Here is an 18,144-nt window from a genome sequence, read left to right as displayed (position 1 = left end):
AAATGTGTCACGGTCCTTTTGAATTTTAATTCTGTCCTTCGAAGTCCTAGCACCCCTTCCAGCTTAGTGTCATCCACAAAATTTATAAGGACATATTCCACTCCATTATCCAAGTCATTAAGGAAATTATTGACTAGTAAGGACCCAGGACAGACCATTGCAGGACACTACTAGATAAAGCCTGTGAGCCTGACAGTGAATAATTGATAACTACAATTTAAGAATGGTTTTTGGTTTTTTTCCAATCAATTGTGGAGGAATCTTCCAGAAATTTCATCTAGACCACATTTCCCTAGTTTGCTTATGAAAATGTCATGTGGGACTGTGCCAGACAACTTACTAAAATTAAGATACATCATGTCTACTATTTCCCCCTATCCACCAGGCCAATAACTCTCTCAAAGAAGAAAACTAAGTTGGTTGGGCACGATTTGTTCTTGACAAACCCATGTTGACTAATACATACCCCCCTATTATCCTCTAGATGCTTAAAAATTTGTTTAATAATTTTTTCCAGTATCTTTTCAATAACTTAAGTTAGACTGGTCTAATTCTCTGTGTCCTCTTTGTTTCTCTTTTTAAAAGATAGGTACTATGTTTACCTTTCTCCAGTCCTCAAGGACCACACCTGTCTTCCATGTTTTTGAAGATAATTGCTAACAGTTCTGAGACTGCTTCAGCTAGTTCCTTAAGTACCTAAGGTGAATCTTAGGCCCTGCTGACTTGAATATATCTAACTTACTTAAATATTCTTTAACCTGTTCTTTCCCTATTCTGGTTTGTTTTCCTTCTTCCTTGTTGTTAATATTAATTGTATTAAGTATGTAGTCACAATTCACCTTTTTAGTGAAGACTGAAGCTATTATTTCTATCCTTCATTCACATCAGGATAGTTTCCTGTTGCGCCTTTAATATTGCCTCTGAGAAACTGCCAGCCCTCCTATACTCCTTTTTCCTTGGGACATTACCAATCAGTTTTCTGAGTTTGTTAAAATTTGCTTTTCTGAAGTCCATCATCCTCATTCTGCTGCTCACTCCTTCCATTCCTTAGAATCATGAAATCTATTACTTCATCATCACTTTTGCCCAACTTGTCCTCTACCTTCAGATTCGCAACCAATTCCTTTCTGTTAGTCAAAATCAAGTCTAATATATATATACACACACACATACACACACACATACTTTTACTATATATAAATACAAACACAGGTATGAAAATATCAGACTTACGCATGAAAATTTACATCTCCTTGATAAGTCAAAATTATCAACAATAGACTTCAAAGCAAAAGACGATTGTCCTGATTTTCAATAGTGCTGAGTACCCCAAAATCAATAGGAACTGTGTGCTCAGCCCTTCTGAAAAATCAAGCTCTGTATATTTATTTCACATTCCATTTTCAGAGGCATCTATGCAAAGCAATTAGTTCCTTTTTATATATCCAATCATTATACTGATGGATAAATTTGAAATAAACTCAAACGGCCATTGACTAAATACATTAGTATATACATCGTTAAATGCTAAATGTTTCTATTAGACACACAAAGTGGGTGAGATAATATCTTATTTGATCAACTTCTGTTCATGAAAAAGACAAGCCGCCCACAGAGCTCTTCTTTACCTACACAAATCTGACTTGAAGAGCAGCTCTGTGTAGCTTGAAAGGTTGTCTCTTTCACCAAACGAAGCTGGACCTCATCCCCCTTGTCTCTTTAATGTTCTGAGACCAACACAGCCACACCACCACTGCAAACAACAAATGTTTCTACTGTACGTTATCACAAAGTGATATTTAATTTATATGCTTCCCTTGCTTTTCCCCTCTGCTTGTGTAATTTAGGGTAAATCAGCCAATTACTCAAAGTTCAGTCTGAATTTCCAACCAAGATAAACAACTTATATAATATTTTCCCTTGTAAACCATCTCACTGAAATGTCCAGTTCACCCAAAACTGAAAAACTTGCCTCAAGATCAAGACATAAGGCATTTAAATACATTTGGCAAAACAACAATCTCAGATTAACACCTGAGATGTTCCCCCTCTGGGGATGAATGCAAGAGAATAGTAAAGACATGTGGGGACAAAGTCTGAAAAGAAGAGGCACATAATCAGGCAATATGCAGAACACATACAAAGAGGAACAAGATAAACTTGTACAAGCAAGACAAAGTTAAAGGAAAGTTTAAATCCATTGCTTAACAGAGGAAAAGCAAACACCATGACAAGAAGGGGGATGAAATACTTCATCCTTTTTTGTGAAATCTCAGGCAAAGTAACTACTGAGTAACAGAATACATTGGATGATGACAAGGAAAGGGAGAGGTCAAAGCAGAGCCAGATCAGGAAGGAACAAACCTAAATAACTTCGGCTGAAATTACAAACATCTGTCTAAGGCCCTAAGACGTGATCAAGAGAATTAGCACAAAGCTTGAAAAAATTACCATATACGCTCTAGCTGGAGGACTAAACCTACTAGCTAGAAGCAGAGATGGAACACTGGGGTGGAGAGGCTCCAACAGTAAGATCCAAGGGCAAAGCCCCTGTGAGAAGCTCTGTCCCTGGGCCTTGTTTAGATTTAATCAGACACCTCCCAGCCACAGGCCAATACGAAAGCTGAAAGTTCTTCCCCTTCTAACTGCTATAGGAGAGGAAGTGCCTTGGTTCCTTCCCACACCTTCTTAACCTCATGGCTGCTGTATGGGGGGGAAAGGGTCTCTGCCATTTTAGACTGCTGTTGGGAGGAGAGAAGAAAAGGGAAGAAAAGGTCTTTTCTCCATTAGCCCTCCCCCAGACTCCATTTTAGTGTCTGATTCCCCATAAATAACTCAAATGCTTGGCTTTCCTAATGCTCACTGCTTTTCCAGTTGGATTATTGAGACAATTTCATTTTGTTCACAGGATTCTGAACAGCATCAGTAAAAACAAATAAAGTTCTGTTAATTTTGCTTTGCTCAGAACACTACATTGGTTTTTACTCAGTGTACATAAAAAGCTCAAATTTGCTTAGAAAATAAAAACTTGAATTCTGTAGAAATTGATTGGCTAGGTCTCCAGACTAAGAATTTGTTCTGTTCAACAATGGTAGGAAGAAGACTAGAAGAAATACAAATCTGTACCATTCACAATTATTTCAGGTTGGTTAAGCGATTTTACTCTACAGTGGGTTGAAGTCAGGACCTAAAGGAAAAAGGAGTGTCCAAGAGATTCCAAGGCCATTGTGGATAGTGTCCAATAAGTAGCAGGCCAAGAGCCCCTATACTTCTCTTCCTGCTACAGGTGATCTCTGAGTCCTGACAAGGAACGTCAACATGCTACGACATTGATGATAGCTGAGAAGCTGATACTGTCTCCAGTGCAGACATAGGGCTCCTGGCTTGCTCCATCAGGTTCTGCCTGCATATTAAATCCCTTGCCACCTGTGTCATGTTCTTAGAGATGGAACCCCTGTCCTTAATATACTGCTCTCCAAGGCACAATAAACATTGCATGTGGGGATCACTATTCAGTATAGCCCCTCCACATGACAGGCAATGTTTAAATCGTGGTGAAGGCATTCCACCAGAAAACTACAGCTAAATAACCGAACTAACCAACCTAAGGTACCACTAATAAACACCTTAGTAAACTATTTGCAAGAAGGTCTCAATGACAGAGGGAAAAGGGGCAGTGTGAAGAAACACTACCTAGAGTGATCCGACTCTAGCCATGCGCTGTGAGAAGTAACTGATGGGGGTTGGGGCAGAGCTGCCCTTCTGGAGCTAGGGCAGGGGCTATAAAGCAAAGGGTGTGAGTGCCATCTCTGCAGGTACTGCTAGGCAAATTTCTCTGGCTTTGATGTGCTGGGTGCGCACACACACCTTAGTGGAACACATATCTGCAGCCACTCAAAGATGATAAATTAACTGGTGTATCATGCAAAAACAATCCAGGTATTTAGAGGCATGTGTTCTATTTTTGGTACAATGTTTCAGAACAAGCAGCACAGTGCAGAAATAAAGGAGAGAGAAACAAAACCACAGAAAGCATAGTGGGGTCCTGGTCCATCACTAGGGCTCCTGGGCACTATGGTAATACTAATATTAATAGTAATTAAAAGATTGGAAAATAGGCCATACCATAAAGGAAAAACTGAGCTGTCACGAGAGAATATGGAATCTCCCATCATTGGAGATATTCGAAGTTAGAGCAGACACTTTTTTGTGCATTGTTGGAGAATAATAATTTTAAAAAAATAAAATAAAAAAAAATCATGCCCTCAAGTGGTAGGATATACTAAAATCAATGGAGACCTTCCCTAGATCAAATGATTTTGAAAGTCAAGATTTCTTAATGCAAATGCCCTCTTCTGACTAGCAGGGGTTTAACACGAATTTATTTAGCAAGTAAAAAAAAAAAGTAAGGTGTTGTTATCCCAGGCACTATTTCACTATACTAGGATTACATGCTACATAGCATTTCCATGTTGCTTTCTTGAGATATTTATAAGAACAAATATTTTGCTAGCAAGAGCTAGTTTTCTTTTGATAAGACATTTTAGAATATACAAGGAGACATGCAAAAAGAAAATAAAGCATGTAAGCAAAAATAATGCACTGAAGTTAAAATTAAATTATGTTTAAACCACCCAAAATACAAGTCAATACTGCTTTAGTACCACCATTATGTAAGGGAAGATACTGGCGGTAACTACCAATAATTTTACTGCACTATATATAAAAAAAAACAGGAAGCATAAATGAACACACAAGCAACGCTGGAAAATAAATATGTGTAACTTGTGAAGCAAAACAGAAAAGATGACTATAAACTGTTTTAAATGGCCAAGTCACTGACAGATATATAGACTTTACAAAGGTGGCTATCTATCGATAGATAGATATGCACAACAGATTGAAAATTAAGAGTTGAAAATTATTCCTTTACCTTGCCTGCTGCAAAGGGCTAAGTTAAAGTATCCTTTTCCTGAAACAATTTTTGGCATCACTAACAAACCAAGCAGTGCAGCAACGGACCCTTAACTCAGGCTTTGGCATGTACAAAGATATTTAGCTTATTTTTCAAAAAACAAAAAAACAATAAACCCATGTATAACACACCTAAGTATTAAGACAAGTTCTCAGATCTGATCTGATACAAGGTGTACATCATGGCATAAGCCATGTAGTCCACTAAAACTGGATTTCTATTACCAGAAGTTAATTAAACTGCAATTTATCAGGTTTTGAGTACACTAACTACACTGATGTTGTAACCACCTTTTCTAGCTACTTGACAGAGCCATTTGTTTACTGAGTTAAAGAAAAAGGAGGTAACAGAGAGATTGAGAACCACTTTGAAAAAGCAGAATAATGACCAAATCGGGCTATTGTGCTCTGAAGTTTTACAGAATGAAGGGGAATTTTTTGAAAAGGAGGAAACAAAGAATGGTAGTGTGTGTGTGGGAAAATAGAATGGAAAGCTATTTAAAACAAAAGCTATTTTGCAACACATCATTTTTGCTATTTAAATATTTGAAATGAAATTACAATGCTATGTCTTACCTTTCGTAGTTGATTTGTGAAAAATAAAGTCTGTAACAAACTGTTCATGTAACAGGTTGCTCCCTGGTTCTTTAACCCAACATATCCCGTGTGCTTCTTTGAATCCCACCTGGAAAGCAGTTAATGGTTAAAACTACATTTGATTATACATATAAAACTTAACTATAATACAGATATATTTCTATAGAACATTTGTTTTAGGCCAGTGGTTCTCAGACTGTGGGTCGCAACCCCTTTTTAATAGGGTCGCCACGGTTGGCTTAGATTTGCTGGGGCACAGGGTCAAAGCCCGAGTCTCACCGCCTGGGCAGCGGGGCTCAGATTACAGGCCCCCTGCCCCAGGCTGAAGCCCTTGGGCTTCAGCTTTGACCCGCCCATGCAAAGCGGTGGGGCTCAGGCTTTGGCCTCCCAATCTAGGGCGGCGGGACTAGGGTGGGCTCAGGCCCTGGGGTCGTGTAATAATTTTTGTTGTCAGTAGGGGGTCGCAGTGCAATTAAGTTTGAGAACTCCTGTTCTAGGCTAACCAGTTCTATTAACAGAAGCTTTGTGCTCCTTAGTATTACATTCTGTCTAAATAAAACAGATTCCACATCACAACTGCCTGTCACCACATACTCTTAGGATTCCAATACTTCTATAAACAAAGGGCTGTTCTTTTGTTAAACTTCCTTTTTAAGATTTTCTGAAGGCTGCCTGAGTGACAAGCACTTCATTAGTTATCTGTATTTAAAATTCAATTTTTAAATTAAAATTTGCAGTTCATAGCAGCCATCTTGCTGAAAAGTGGCACCCAGTAGTATAAGAACTCAGCATCAGGTTAGGCAGTTTTAAAACTTAAACAGTAAAGCAGGATTAAAACTAGGTGTTCAAACCACTGATGATGGCAACCACTCTGCATGACCGTGACATTAACACCAAGAGTGTCAAGACCACAATGGCAAAGACTGTAGGTCATTTTAAACTGAAAAATAAAATTAGTTTATACATACTGAAAAGCATTTTGCACTAAATGAAGTTACAGACGGTTGCACTGAGCAACATAGGTGGAGAAGCTACTGGCACAAAAATCTCTGCAGCTTTCAAAACATGGGTATATTCCCCTTGAGATGCTTCATCAATTCATTCTGAAAAAGTGCTTTGAGATCTTCTCCTGAACAGTACCATACATTACTAATAAAATTACATACTTCAACTGAAACTCAAATGAATGTTCTAAAGGTTGACTTTTCTGTACATTTGTTTGCTATGCATTTCTGCTCAAGAGAGGTTTTTTTGTTTGTTTGTTTTAAGAGATACTTACGCCACACCATGTGGAGCATCCGCTTGAACATAGACTTCAAAAGTAACCTTGTCATCCTCTATAAATCCTTTTTCAGGATCAGTAACTTCCTATAAAACAGAAATAAGAATATGCAATTTGCTGCAAAACTATCTTCTGAATTCTACAACGGGGAATGTAGTGAAAAATCCAGGCTGGATATTGCTCAGAATCTGCACATTTAAGTAAGCAACCATCTATGCAGTTCTTTTACTCAATAAAGCTAAAAAATTATTGAAGGATACCAATTAATCTCTAGGACACTGAGCTCAATGTATAGATAATTTTAAAAATGTCTCAATGTAAAATCTTGTTTCTGGCTTTTATAGTTTTTGCAACAGTATTTCAACTCCCTGTGGATAACAGAATCAGTAATCAAAAGCTTTGTTTTGACTTAAAGCAGTTCATTTAGGAAACTATTCCAAGCAAAAGAGAAGAATTAAGGACCCAGACGTCCATAATGCTTAAAAAGCTGTCTCAATTTAAGATGAACATTAAAAGTAGTATTAATTTAAAATGTCTGTACACATGCAGAGAACATGGGAAATGAGCAAGAAAACCTAGGCTGCTCTTAAATGACAGTGATTGTGACCAACAAGATTTAAAAGAAACTTGGTGGAACAATTTTTATTATATCAGTAAAGATGGGTCAATGGAGGAATGATGGAATATTTATGTGGGTTATTAAGTCCGGGTAAAATAGCTAAAAGGAATCTGCACTATGATGCGCAATACATTAGCACTTAAAGGTATCTTCAGTAGGAAACCTACTGATACCACACGCATCATTCAGACACTAAAACAACAGTTGTAGGAAGAAATTTATAAATAAAGGTATCTAAGGCAGTATTAGAAGATCAAGTGCATATACTGGACTGACCTCCCAACCCAGTAATAGCCCATTATTATAAAACTAATATATTGTTACTTACACTCCATGCCATAAAGTTGGAAAAGCCCCAGTCATTCTCCTTATGAAAGAACAAGTGACTAATACGACGACTGAATGATTTTTCATCGTCCTTGTAATTTATTATCTTGAGAACTGCCTGTGCATGGCAAGACCATGACCTATAAAATTAAAAGATAACACTTGAAACAAATTTCAATTTTGTTTTCTTCAGTAATAGAAAACACTTTTACAAATTTTACTTGATACACCAAGTCCGTATTTGTACACAGATGTCTAGTTCACCTTTGTTCCTCACTAGATTCTAAGGCTTGTTTAACTGCTGTGAGGAGCATTGGTAAGAACTAAATCTCCGGTTTTTGGGAGCCGCACTGTACAAAGTAATGGTTGTTAAAGAGGCCATACTTTTTTCAGGAATGTGGTTTCAGATTATGTCCCTCTCTGAGAGCAACTGCTACACACAGTCTTAACTGATTCCTCCTAGGATTTTTTTTTTTTTTTTTAAGGATGACAGTGATTTCTCGTAAGCAAGGTCAGAAGTCTTTTCAGAAAGTGTCCATTAATATTGCTAAGAAATAATAGCCAAGAGAAAAATCGCTGTCTCCTGAAGTTTCTTGTCAGAAATCACTGTGGCTAACTATTCACATCAAGCACGGTATACCGTACTTATGTAGGGTATGAGAGATGAAATACACTACTACTTTAAGAGAAAACGAAAACCAAGAAAACAATGTGGAAGAGTAACTGCCATCACTCAGATTGAACCAGAAGTGGTGTGTGATATCATGCAAGAATGAACCCATTGCACTTGACAGGAAACTTGCTCCTCCACAAAACAGCATGTATCAATGCAGTCTCAGGAGACCACCCAGCAAAGAGGCAATGCTTTCACTGATTTCCCCCCCCCCACCCCCCCACACACACCCTTGCTGCCCCTCACCCTCACCCCACACACTCTCCCTATGTCAGAAACTCAAACTCTATAAGGGGAGGTGTGACTCTCTACAAAGTTTCCCCAATAAACTGGTGGGCCTCCTACTTACAAAATCAAATATTTTGTCCAGCAACTGCCAAAAGCTGGGGAACGTTGTCTCTCTCAACACAGAGAGTATCGTGTCTTTACAAATGCAGACTTCCTTTATTAGAGTTGCAGGTGAGTCGGTTTAATGTGCTTTGCCACAAATTATCTATGGGATCCTTCCCTTGGGGTGTGAGCCACTGCTTGCTGTGCCTGACAGTGGGTGATCAAACTGCTAAGGCTGGTGTGGATAAAACCACATATTTATGATGCCTACTCTGGAAATGACTGGGTTTCATCTTCAGGAAGCCATTACTTTTCTTGCTGGACAGGTTCACTTTTCTTGCATGGTTCTTCCCTCCTTCTGTTCAGACTTGGGGCGGCACTGAAGGTCTGAATTCTCAGGTACAGCTATATTCTGACAGGCAAAATTTATGAATATAAAAAATGCCATAGTCAATCAGACCAGTGATCCTTCTATTCTGGTATCCTGCCACTGACCGTGAGAAGCACCAGATGTTTCAGAGAAAGATGAAGGAAATGCGTGTAATGTACAATTATGAAATAACCTGCCACATGGAAAGTTTCTTTCTAATCCTATGGGACTGTGGAAGGGCAGAAAGCCATTGTTTTAAAATATACTAGCAACAAATGCTCTTCCTGCCTAGTTTACCTAGCAACTGCTGTATCACAGAGATGGATTTATAGCTCAGATTGGTTATGGGGATGTTTAGTAGCATTTTAGCATAAAATTGGGACAAATCTTCCTTTCCCAGGCCAGCAGGGTGGCAACGTTGTTGAGGAAGTGTGCTCCATCCTGACTGATGGCTCCTCTCATTGCTCTGAGCAGTCCAAGAGAAGAATGGATGAGTTCCATCAGGGATTTTTGGCCAAGTAGGCCTAAACGAAGGATCAGTGTTGGGATATGGGGATTTTAAGGTGGGAAGCAAAGAGTATATGAGAAGCAGAAAGATCTTCAGAGACCAAAAAGCTTGTAAACCTCCTCTCCTCTGTAGAAAAAACTAGATTAAATAATTTTACCAGATCTTGGTCTTGCAATACAATTAAATAATGCCATATATGAGTTTGTATATTAATTATTTAAAGGGCTTACGTGGAATCAGATTCAGCATTGCACTGAAGAAAGAATCCTACACTTTTTTGGTGTGGTCTGTCTGGGTACAGTCGTGGCATCACCATAATCTTCCATGGCAAATTCCGTACAAAGCAAGGAGGACTGAGCACTGACTCACTGAGCCTGTTGAAACGCTCAACTGTAAACTGAAATGTTGCTTCTGATCGCCAACTTGTGTCTGTAAAACAAAAATATAAGACAACTAAAATAGAATTTAATAATGTGAAGACATTCTTCACCCCACAATACACATTTCAAAAATACAGAACAAGGCGTGCATAAAGAAAAGTTTATCAATAAAAACGTGTAACATTTTAAATATTCACAAAGACTGTATTGTTACATAACCTGGTCCCCGGCAGCACCTGCATATAAACTCTATCGTTCCCAAGTGCGTCAGTGATCTCAAAGTACCTGTTCTTATATTACATTTCTTCCAATAATTCCTACATCTTGATGACTTTTCCCCTGGACAGAAAGGCTTTTCCTTTCACTAGAATGGCATGTAACAGTTGAATCAAACTGTTGCTAACCCATCGATCCTCAGAGAAACTACAGTAGAACCTCAGAGTTACGAACTGACCAGTCAACCACACAACTCTTTTGGAACCAGAAGTACGCAATCAGGCAGTAGCAGAAAATCAAAAGAGCAAATACAGTACAGTACTGTGTTAAATGTAAACTACTAAAAATTATGGGAAAGTTTTAAATTTTTTTTTTTTTAACAAAGTAAGGCAACAGTTTCTGTGCTTGTTTCATTTAAATTAAGATGGTTAAAAGCAGCATTTTTCTTCTGCACAGTAAAGTTACAAACCTGTTATAAGTCAATGTTCACTTGTAAACTTTTCAAAAAACCATCATAACATTTGGTTCAGAGTTATGAACATTGAGTTACAAATAGAATAACCTCTATTCCCAAAGTGTTTGTAACTCTGAAGTTCTACTGTAAGACATTACTAATGACCTCTTTGGCTAACTGATATTAACAGATCATCTAGTATATGAAAGTAACACACATTCCTGGGATTTTCAATCTCACCAGTGTCTTTGAGAATGCTGCAGAAAGTCTAAACAACAGAGTCCTGAAATAAAACTCTTCTTGGTAGACGAGTCACATATTTTCTGTGTAGCTCTTATTCTAGAATGTGTAAAAGAATGCCTCTCAGCTTGGTCAATATCATGTAATGCCCCTGATTTATGAGAGCAGGATAGAGCTTTTGTATCATGAAGCTAGTTTTCCCTCACACATTTATTCTGTCCTTTCAAGTCCAGGACAACACTTACTTCACACACTTTTTATTAGTAGAAAATAAGAGTAAAATCTTCTTGAAGAAGTCTACATCTCTACACCTGAGGTGTTTGAGAGGAATCAGCTGCATTGCCCATGTTTTATTATACCCTGTAATTAAATGCAGGTGAGGGAGATTGATAACAAAAGAGAGATTTTATTAGGAAATATCCTTAATGCACAAACTGCTGGCATTTATTTTATTTGTTGCATTTGTCCATGCTTATAGTTAAAAGATTATTCTTCCCTGCCTTTAGAACTGTTTCCTATAGCATTCACGCAAATTTAAAGCTATTCTAACTGAAGAGGAAGTAGTTTATCTAAGTATCGGCCTTCCTTATCAGCCATGGTCACAATTAGCCTCTTTTAAACCTGACTCTCATATGTACATAGCAGAATAAATCAAGCAAAAGAAAGGTATAATTTTATATAAACTCTTTGAATCCCTTTTGTGCTATTTAGCTAAAGATCAAGAATATTTATTCCCCTCTGTCTGCAGCCTGTGCTACCATCTTCTCTAAGGCAATACTAAATAACCCTTTACTACCACTGGTAACAGTCATTTGACATAACTACCAGCCAGTTATGGTTTCAGCCAAAATGCTCTCTCTTCTTGCCACCACACAGAGCACAATTCTTTAATGTGGTCAGTATCCAAACCATTAAAGGTTTTATAAGTCAAAAGAAAATCTTGAATTGCACTCAGATGAATCAGAAATCAATGCAGAGTATGCATGTAATACGCACCCAAAAGGAAATACCTCTAAATAAGCCGACAGTTGCATTTTGCACTAGCTGAAGTTCCCAACTAGTTCCCGCAAACAGAACATTTGATGTTCTAAAGGTTTGGATCAGCAGAATGAGGTCCACTTCCAAGAAGTGTCACCACTGTGTAAAACTTATAAAAGTTGTCTACAGCAGCTACTTGACTACTTAGCAAAACACCTGGGGATCCCAATGTACACTCTACTGGAAATGCCTGCTGGGACAGCTGCAAGTACAGTGTAAAGTAATTTAATGCACTGTATTTCTCATAATAAGTGGTGCATGATACATTTTAAAGATCATGCATAATATCACACTCTGGCAAGATTTAAAATGAACAGGCATTTACAACATGCCTATTTTTTCTGCTGATAGCTTTTGGGATCCCCACTCTTGAAGAATGACTACTCTAAAAGGGAATTCCCATACAGAAATTTAGATATTGTTTTATTTTCTCCATGGAGAAGCAATAACCCTTTACCTGAAATAACATCATTATTAGAATTTTTTTTACATCAGTTTTACTAGAGCAGCACCAGACGCCCTAATCATGATCATGGTACCACTGTGCTGGGCACTCTACAAATATAAAATAAACAACAAGTTCTGCTCCCAATGATACTTTCACGTCATATTTACTTACCATCTTCCATGTCTTCTTCTGTGTTGTTGTGTCCATCGGCCATAGCTACATTCCCATTGATGACAGGATTTTGAGTAATTCTTGGTGGATCATCTGTATCTCCAGCTAATAAGAAAAAAAAATTATCAGTGACTTAATGCTTGTTTACATGGGAACATTTCAAAATGACAAACATTTTCTGGTACAAAGAATACCCAGAAAAAGGCACTCTTATTCCGTATTCTTACTCCTGAATAAGTGTGTCCACACACAGAGTTATAGCTATAATTATACCACTATAATTCTGCTGGTAAATTTCCCTGTGTAGGCAAACCCTTACTGGTTAAGTGTCATACTAATGCAGAACAGACTTAAAATTATAATTTTATTCCTAACAGATATATGTACTTTCCTATATGGCATTAGTAGTCCAGACTGAGAGTTTTATTAAATACAATACATATATATTTAACAATTTCTAAATGACTATTCTTAGGCCCTTTCAAACTGCATACAGTTAGAACTGAAGTAATACTGATTAATCGATTAACAGACAAATTAATTTAGTCTAAGACTGGCTGAATAAGCAGTCTTATTGATTGCCTTTTAAAGGAAAAGCAAGCACTATAGCATATGTAAGAGCAAAAACTTAGGACATTTCATTAACAAATATTTAAAACTATCCCTTTGCCAACTCTCTCATTACCATTGCTAACTTGTGCTAATATAGCTGTTTGAACATATACAGAGAATTTATGCACCTAAAAAATAAGGTTCATGACGTATAAGAAGTTTGACTTGAAAAATGCATGCCTTCTGATATATACCAACACATGATCACAACACTGTTTTCACTCCTTTCCCTCCATAACATCTCCCCAACTCCCATATGGATCACTCACACATGCTAAGAGTTCACACAGAAAACATTAACCCTCTCTCTCTCCAGACATAAACCACGAAAATCAGATCCAAGCGAGTAGATCTTTTTGGCTATAGGGAGGCCCACTAACTTCAGTAAGACACTAGGCAGGCATAAGTCTCTCTTTTGGGCAGATCTATTGCAGGATCAAGCCTACAGAGTGGCTCTAAAAGACAATGCCACACACGTGCTACAGAACAGAAATGGGAATATCAGACTTCGTATCTGAAGCTGATGATTAAGATATACATTCATATAAGTTTATTAAGTTTAGGATTATACATTTAGCTCAGTTGAGTACTAGTCCAATTAATATTTCTCTTATTATGCTGAAACATAGTTCTCAGGTCACATTTTAAAAGTTGTACAATCTATCACTATCAGAACATGGACGTTAATTAGTAGGATGCATTGGAGACAGGGACTACCTATTTACAATGAAGGGTATTATTTTTTAATAAGCTAATTTACAATTTTAAAACTGCATTTTAAAAAAATCCTTGTACAGGGATACAAGGGAATAGAGGTGCATCTGGCAGGGGGTAGCCCATCGTGAGGAAACCCATAGGAGTTGAACTGAATATTACAGAATAAGACGCCATGAACCAACGGCATCCAAGAGAAGGAAAACTGATTTCAAATCCAAACAGTCTGAGCTCATTAGCCTTGGAAGGCAAATAAACCAAAGGTGGATCCACTGATACCTGTTCCTAGCTGGCCAGCAGGCGATGACATGGCATTCCCAAGAGCTGGATAGGCTGTATTGGTCTAACAAGCCATAAGTACATCTAAAACTCACTTGTTACAGAAACAGTACAGTAAACCAAACAGATTTAAAAAAACTAGGCCAAGCATTTATCATCAGTATATCAACAAATATTTGTGTTGCAGCTCTCACACCCATCATTATTCAGCCATTTTCCTTTGTACATGCCAGACACTGCCAATTAACATACTTAGCAAGCAGCACTATGAAATCAACAAGTCATCCTCCCTAATAAATACTGCAGAGCCCTAGCTTTAAAGAATTCAAAGAAATGCAAATGATTCAATATACATAAATGACAGGAGTTAAATATTCTAGTACTGTTTCTCTCTTGCTCAGATAGCTGTTTGTTAACTTAGCTGCTAGAAATGGAGCAGGAAATGAAAGTCATCACATTGTTTCTTGAATAACCACCAACATGGATTTCAAAATACCCAACCCAATTAACACAGTATAGTGCACACTTGGCAAGCTGGTCAATTGACCGCCTGTTACTTGACCGTTGTCAAATATTCCAGGAAGAATGCCCTGATATAGGCAGCAGCCCACCTTTTTCATTGTTTCATGGTGCTATCTATAAGCAAGCCTAATTAAGTGTCTTGATTACCCACTTCTCTACATTCTAATGCCACCTGTTGGTGAAAAAAGTGAGCTATTTAAAGCTGAACATCTTGATTGGCTTGAATCTTCCAGAACCGTGGTTTTCAAAATTTTGTACTGATGATCCCTTTCACATAGCAAGCCTCTGAGTGCGACCCCTTTATAAATTAAAAACACATTTTTATATATTTAACACCATTATAAATGCTGGATGCAAAGCGACCCACCATGTAATAACCTCCTGACCCCCAGTTTGAGAACCCGTTCTAGAACAAACATTGTAGGTAGGTATGTCTTTGTTTGTATACCAGGCCATCAATGTACGTGGGGTTTACAAAGCACATTAAGCAAATTAAAGCACACAGTCCCTGCCCCAAAGAGCTTACTATCCAAGCTTACTGATTTACCATAAAAAGTCTTAGACCGGGTCTACACTACACAGTTAGGTCAATGTAAGGCAGCTTATGTCAACTTAATTATGTCAGTGTACACAATACAGCCATGTCCTGCTGATGTTAATGCCATCCTACACCAACATCGTAACTCCAATTCCACAAGAGGCGTAGCACTTATATCAGTGTAGTTAGGGCAATGTAGTGTCCCTGTCGGTTGTTAACTATCTTGTCAATTTCAAGGAAATTGATAAGAAAGCCGGGCAGCTAGAGTCCGGCTGCCCCCAGCTCCCCACTCCCAGCCAGGCTGCTGCCTGGAGGCTCCCTGCTCAGAGAACAGAGAAGTCCAGATGGCTGCTGCCCGTTCCCAGCCAGAAGCTGAGAGCCCAGGGGGGCAGCTGGGCTCCCAACAGGGAGCTGCACGAAGCTGAGAGCCCTGGCTCTCAGCCCCCCTTGCTGCCCCTCTTCAGTCGGTGGAAGAGCTCCTGGTGAGGACATGCACCACCGACAGAAGGAGGGTAGTGTGGACAACTAACAAAGGTTGACTTTTGGCTGTAGTGTAGACATACCATTACTCTTTTTCTATACTGTTGTTACTGCTATAATAAATCAGTGCTTTAAAATATTAGACCATTTTTAAGCAATATCTGACCAATTATTTTTTGACCAGTCAAATGCACAACTCTAGTATAGCAGCCATATTGCTGAACTACATCTTCATTTTTGTCCATTCAAAAGCATTTTGAGCCTGGTTGCAAGCCAGTATCATAAGACGCAGTCAGCCATTGAATAAGTACTGAAATCATCTATACTGTTGGAAAAAATCAACCTTTTTTACTGAAAAAATTAAGTAGCACACAAGTCTTACTGTCCAACAAGTAATCAATACATTTTATTTATCAAAAATGAAAATGATCTACACAGATTGATCATCAATTTATGTTTTCTAGAATTAATAGTGTCAGACTGACACCTGGCTTGCAACATTTATCTAAGGACAAACAAAATACTGAAGATCAATACTAAATCTGTTCTTTTTATGTATTTGTTTATAAGTTTCACCTTCATGCACACATTTAATGAGAGAACTCTTGGGACTTTAAAAGCTTATCTCAAAAGGATACAGCTACCTGCATTTGTCTTTACTTTTTATATCTGTTTTGATTTTTATTATACTTTTAACAGTGGATATATTATAATGGCTAAACACACAGTTTCCATATGAAAACAATTAACACATTCAAGACATGGACCATTTGGTGGCTATGGATATCAGGTATACAGTCTTAAGTAAGAGGAACCTTTCCCTTATAACACACTTCTGTTTATACTAAAGCTAATCTCCCACAGTTCACAAGCATGTCTATTACCTTCAAAGGCTATTCAGCACCCTGGACAGAGTCAAAAATGTTTTTCAAAAGAAGCAGAATCCAAAATTACCAGGGGTCTAGACCCAGGTGCACAATGACTTCCTCCCCTGAAAGGATGAACACTTCTATATGGATAGAATTCCTCTTATAAAAAGAAATTACAGCAATATCTGAGGCCTTTCACTTGATAAGATGACTTTTTCAGAGATGTTAAATGAAGCAATGTGCAACATTCATGGTATGTACTTCATCATACAGAGGCTAGAGCAGTGGTTCTCAACTATTTACCATTGTGGGCCACTGTGTTATGTGGGCCGCATCCAATACTATCTGTATGGCTCTGAGGATGTCACATGGGCCACAGTTCTGTGCTGACTGGGCTGCCAGCAGCCCACAGGCCGCAGGTTGAGAACCACTGGGCTAGAGTCTCAGATGCTCACTGGACACAACTCATTCATTACCCCTATCAAATATTAACTTAAATCCTCTGTTCAGTTATGTTCCCTAGTCAAGGAGGAAGTTCTCCAAAACCAAACAAAACCACCTTAAATTAATTAGAATGGGGTTGAGATTTTAAGTTCATACAAGTCAGGAAATGAAAACAATACACCATGATGTTGCATTATCATTAATCTGCATTTAAATATTCTTGCTTTTTATAAAAAATGGGAAACTAGATCGTGCTAAATACACATTTGGAATGTTTGACTGAAAGATTATGCACCACATCTTGACCTCCACAACAGCGGTGCAAACAGGCCAAGAAGTTACCCCATCAGGTTTCCCTTGATATGGGGGGATCCTTGGCTAGTGTATAGCTGATATAGTCAACTTAATGCCAGCCCATTTCTTCCTCTTCCACCCCTCAAAGTGTAGGGAGCATGAATATGGACTGAGACAATTTATGGGGTGGGGCTAGAAGACAGCCTGCACTGCTACTACTGTACTTGCTCTGTGGGCGAACAGAGGATTTCATTATGCAGGGCTCTCAGTACAGCACCTTTCACAAACAATAAATTCACTAAACTTTTAGAAAATAATTTAAGAAGAGAAGACAAGCATTTAGAGCTTCTGTTACACAGGCAGTAGGGCCTAGTGGATAAGGCAGTGGCATTGAACTCCAGAGACTTAGGTTCTATTCCTGGCTCTGCCAGAGGCCTACTAGGTGACCTTGGGCAAGTCACTTCAGCTCTGTGCCTCAGTTTTACCATCTGTAAAATAGAAGCAATCATACCATACTTTTATAAACGACTGAGATCTACAGATGTTATGACAACTAGATATTTTATTATTGTTATTTATGAAGCCAATGGAATAATCAAATCAGAATCACCCTAATGGAGGATCTGAGCCTCCTTGAAAGGTATACTGGATTACCATAAACCTATTTTGGATTCCATTAAATTGGTGTGCATGCAACTGTCTCAGGCGGAACCATTATCTCATCATACACATTCATAAGTGCATTCCACGAAGTAACTTTTATTC

At 38.2% G+C, this 18,144-nt stretch overlaps 1 protein-coding gene across 1 annotated transcript in view; it reads right to left on the bottom strand.

Annotated features, from left to right (window-relative positions):
* The window catches only part of USP7 (ubiquitin specific peptidase 7), a 102,025-nt gene that overhangs the window by 47,256 nt on the left and 36,625 nt on the right, over nucleotides 1-18,144 (bottom strand). The window contains exons 2-6 of the mRNA XM_074965471.1: nucleotides 12,628-12,732; nucleotides 9,911-10,109; nucleotides 7,801-7,939; nucleotides 6,851-6,939; nucleotides 5,551-5,659 (exon numbers count right to left, since the gene is read on the bottom strand). Of these exons, the coding sequence (XP_074821572.1) occupies nucleotides 5,551-5,659; nucleotides 6,851-6,939; nucleotides 7,801-7,939; nucleotides 9,911-10,109; nucleotides 12,628-12,732 (641 nt within the window). The remainder of the gene's footprint in view (nucleotides 1-5,550; nucleotides 5,660-6,850; nucleotides 6,940-7,800; nucleotides 7,940-9,910; nucleotides 10,110-12,627; nucleotides 12,733-18,144) is intronic.

The sequence above is a fragment of the Natator depressus genome, chromosome 10, assembly GCF_965152275.1.
Source record: "Natator depressus isolate rNatDep1 chromosome 10, rNatDep2.hap1, whole genome shotgun sequence".
NCBI classification, from domain to species: domain Eukaryota; kingdom Metazoa; phylum Chordata; order Testudines; family Cheloniidae; genus Natator; species Natator depressus.
This window is presented reverse-complemented; position numbering and strand designations above follow the sequence as displayed.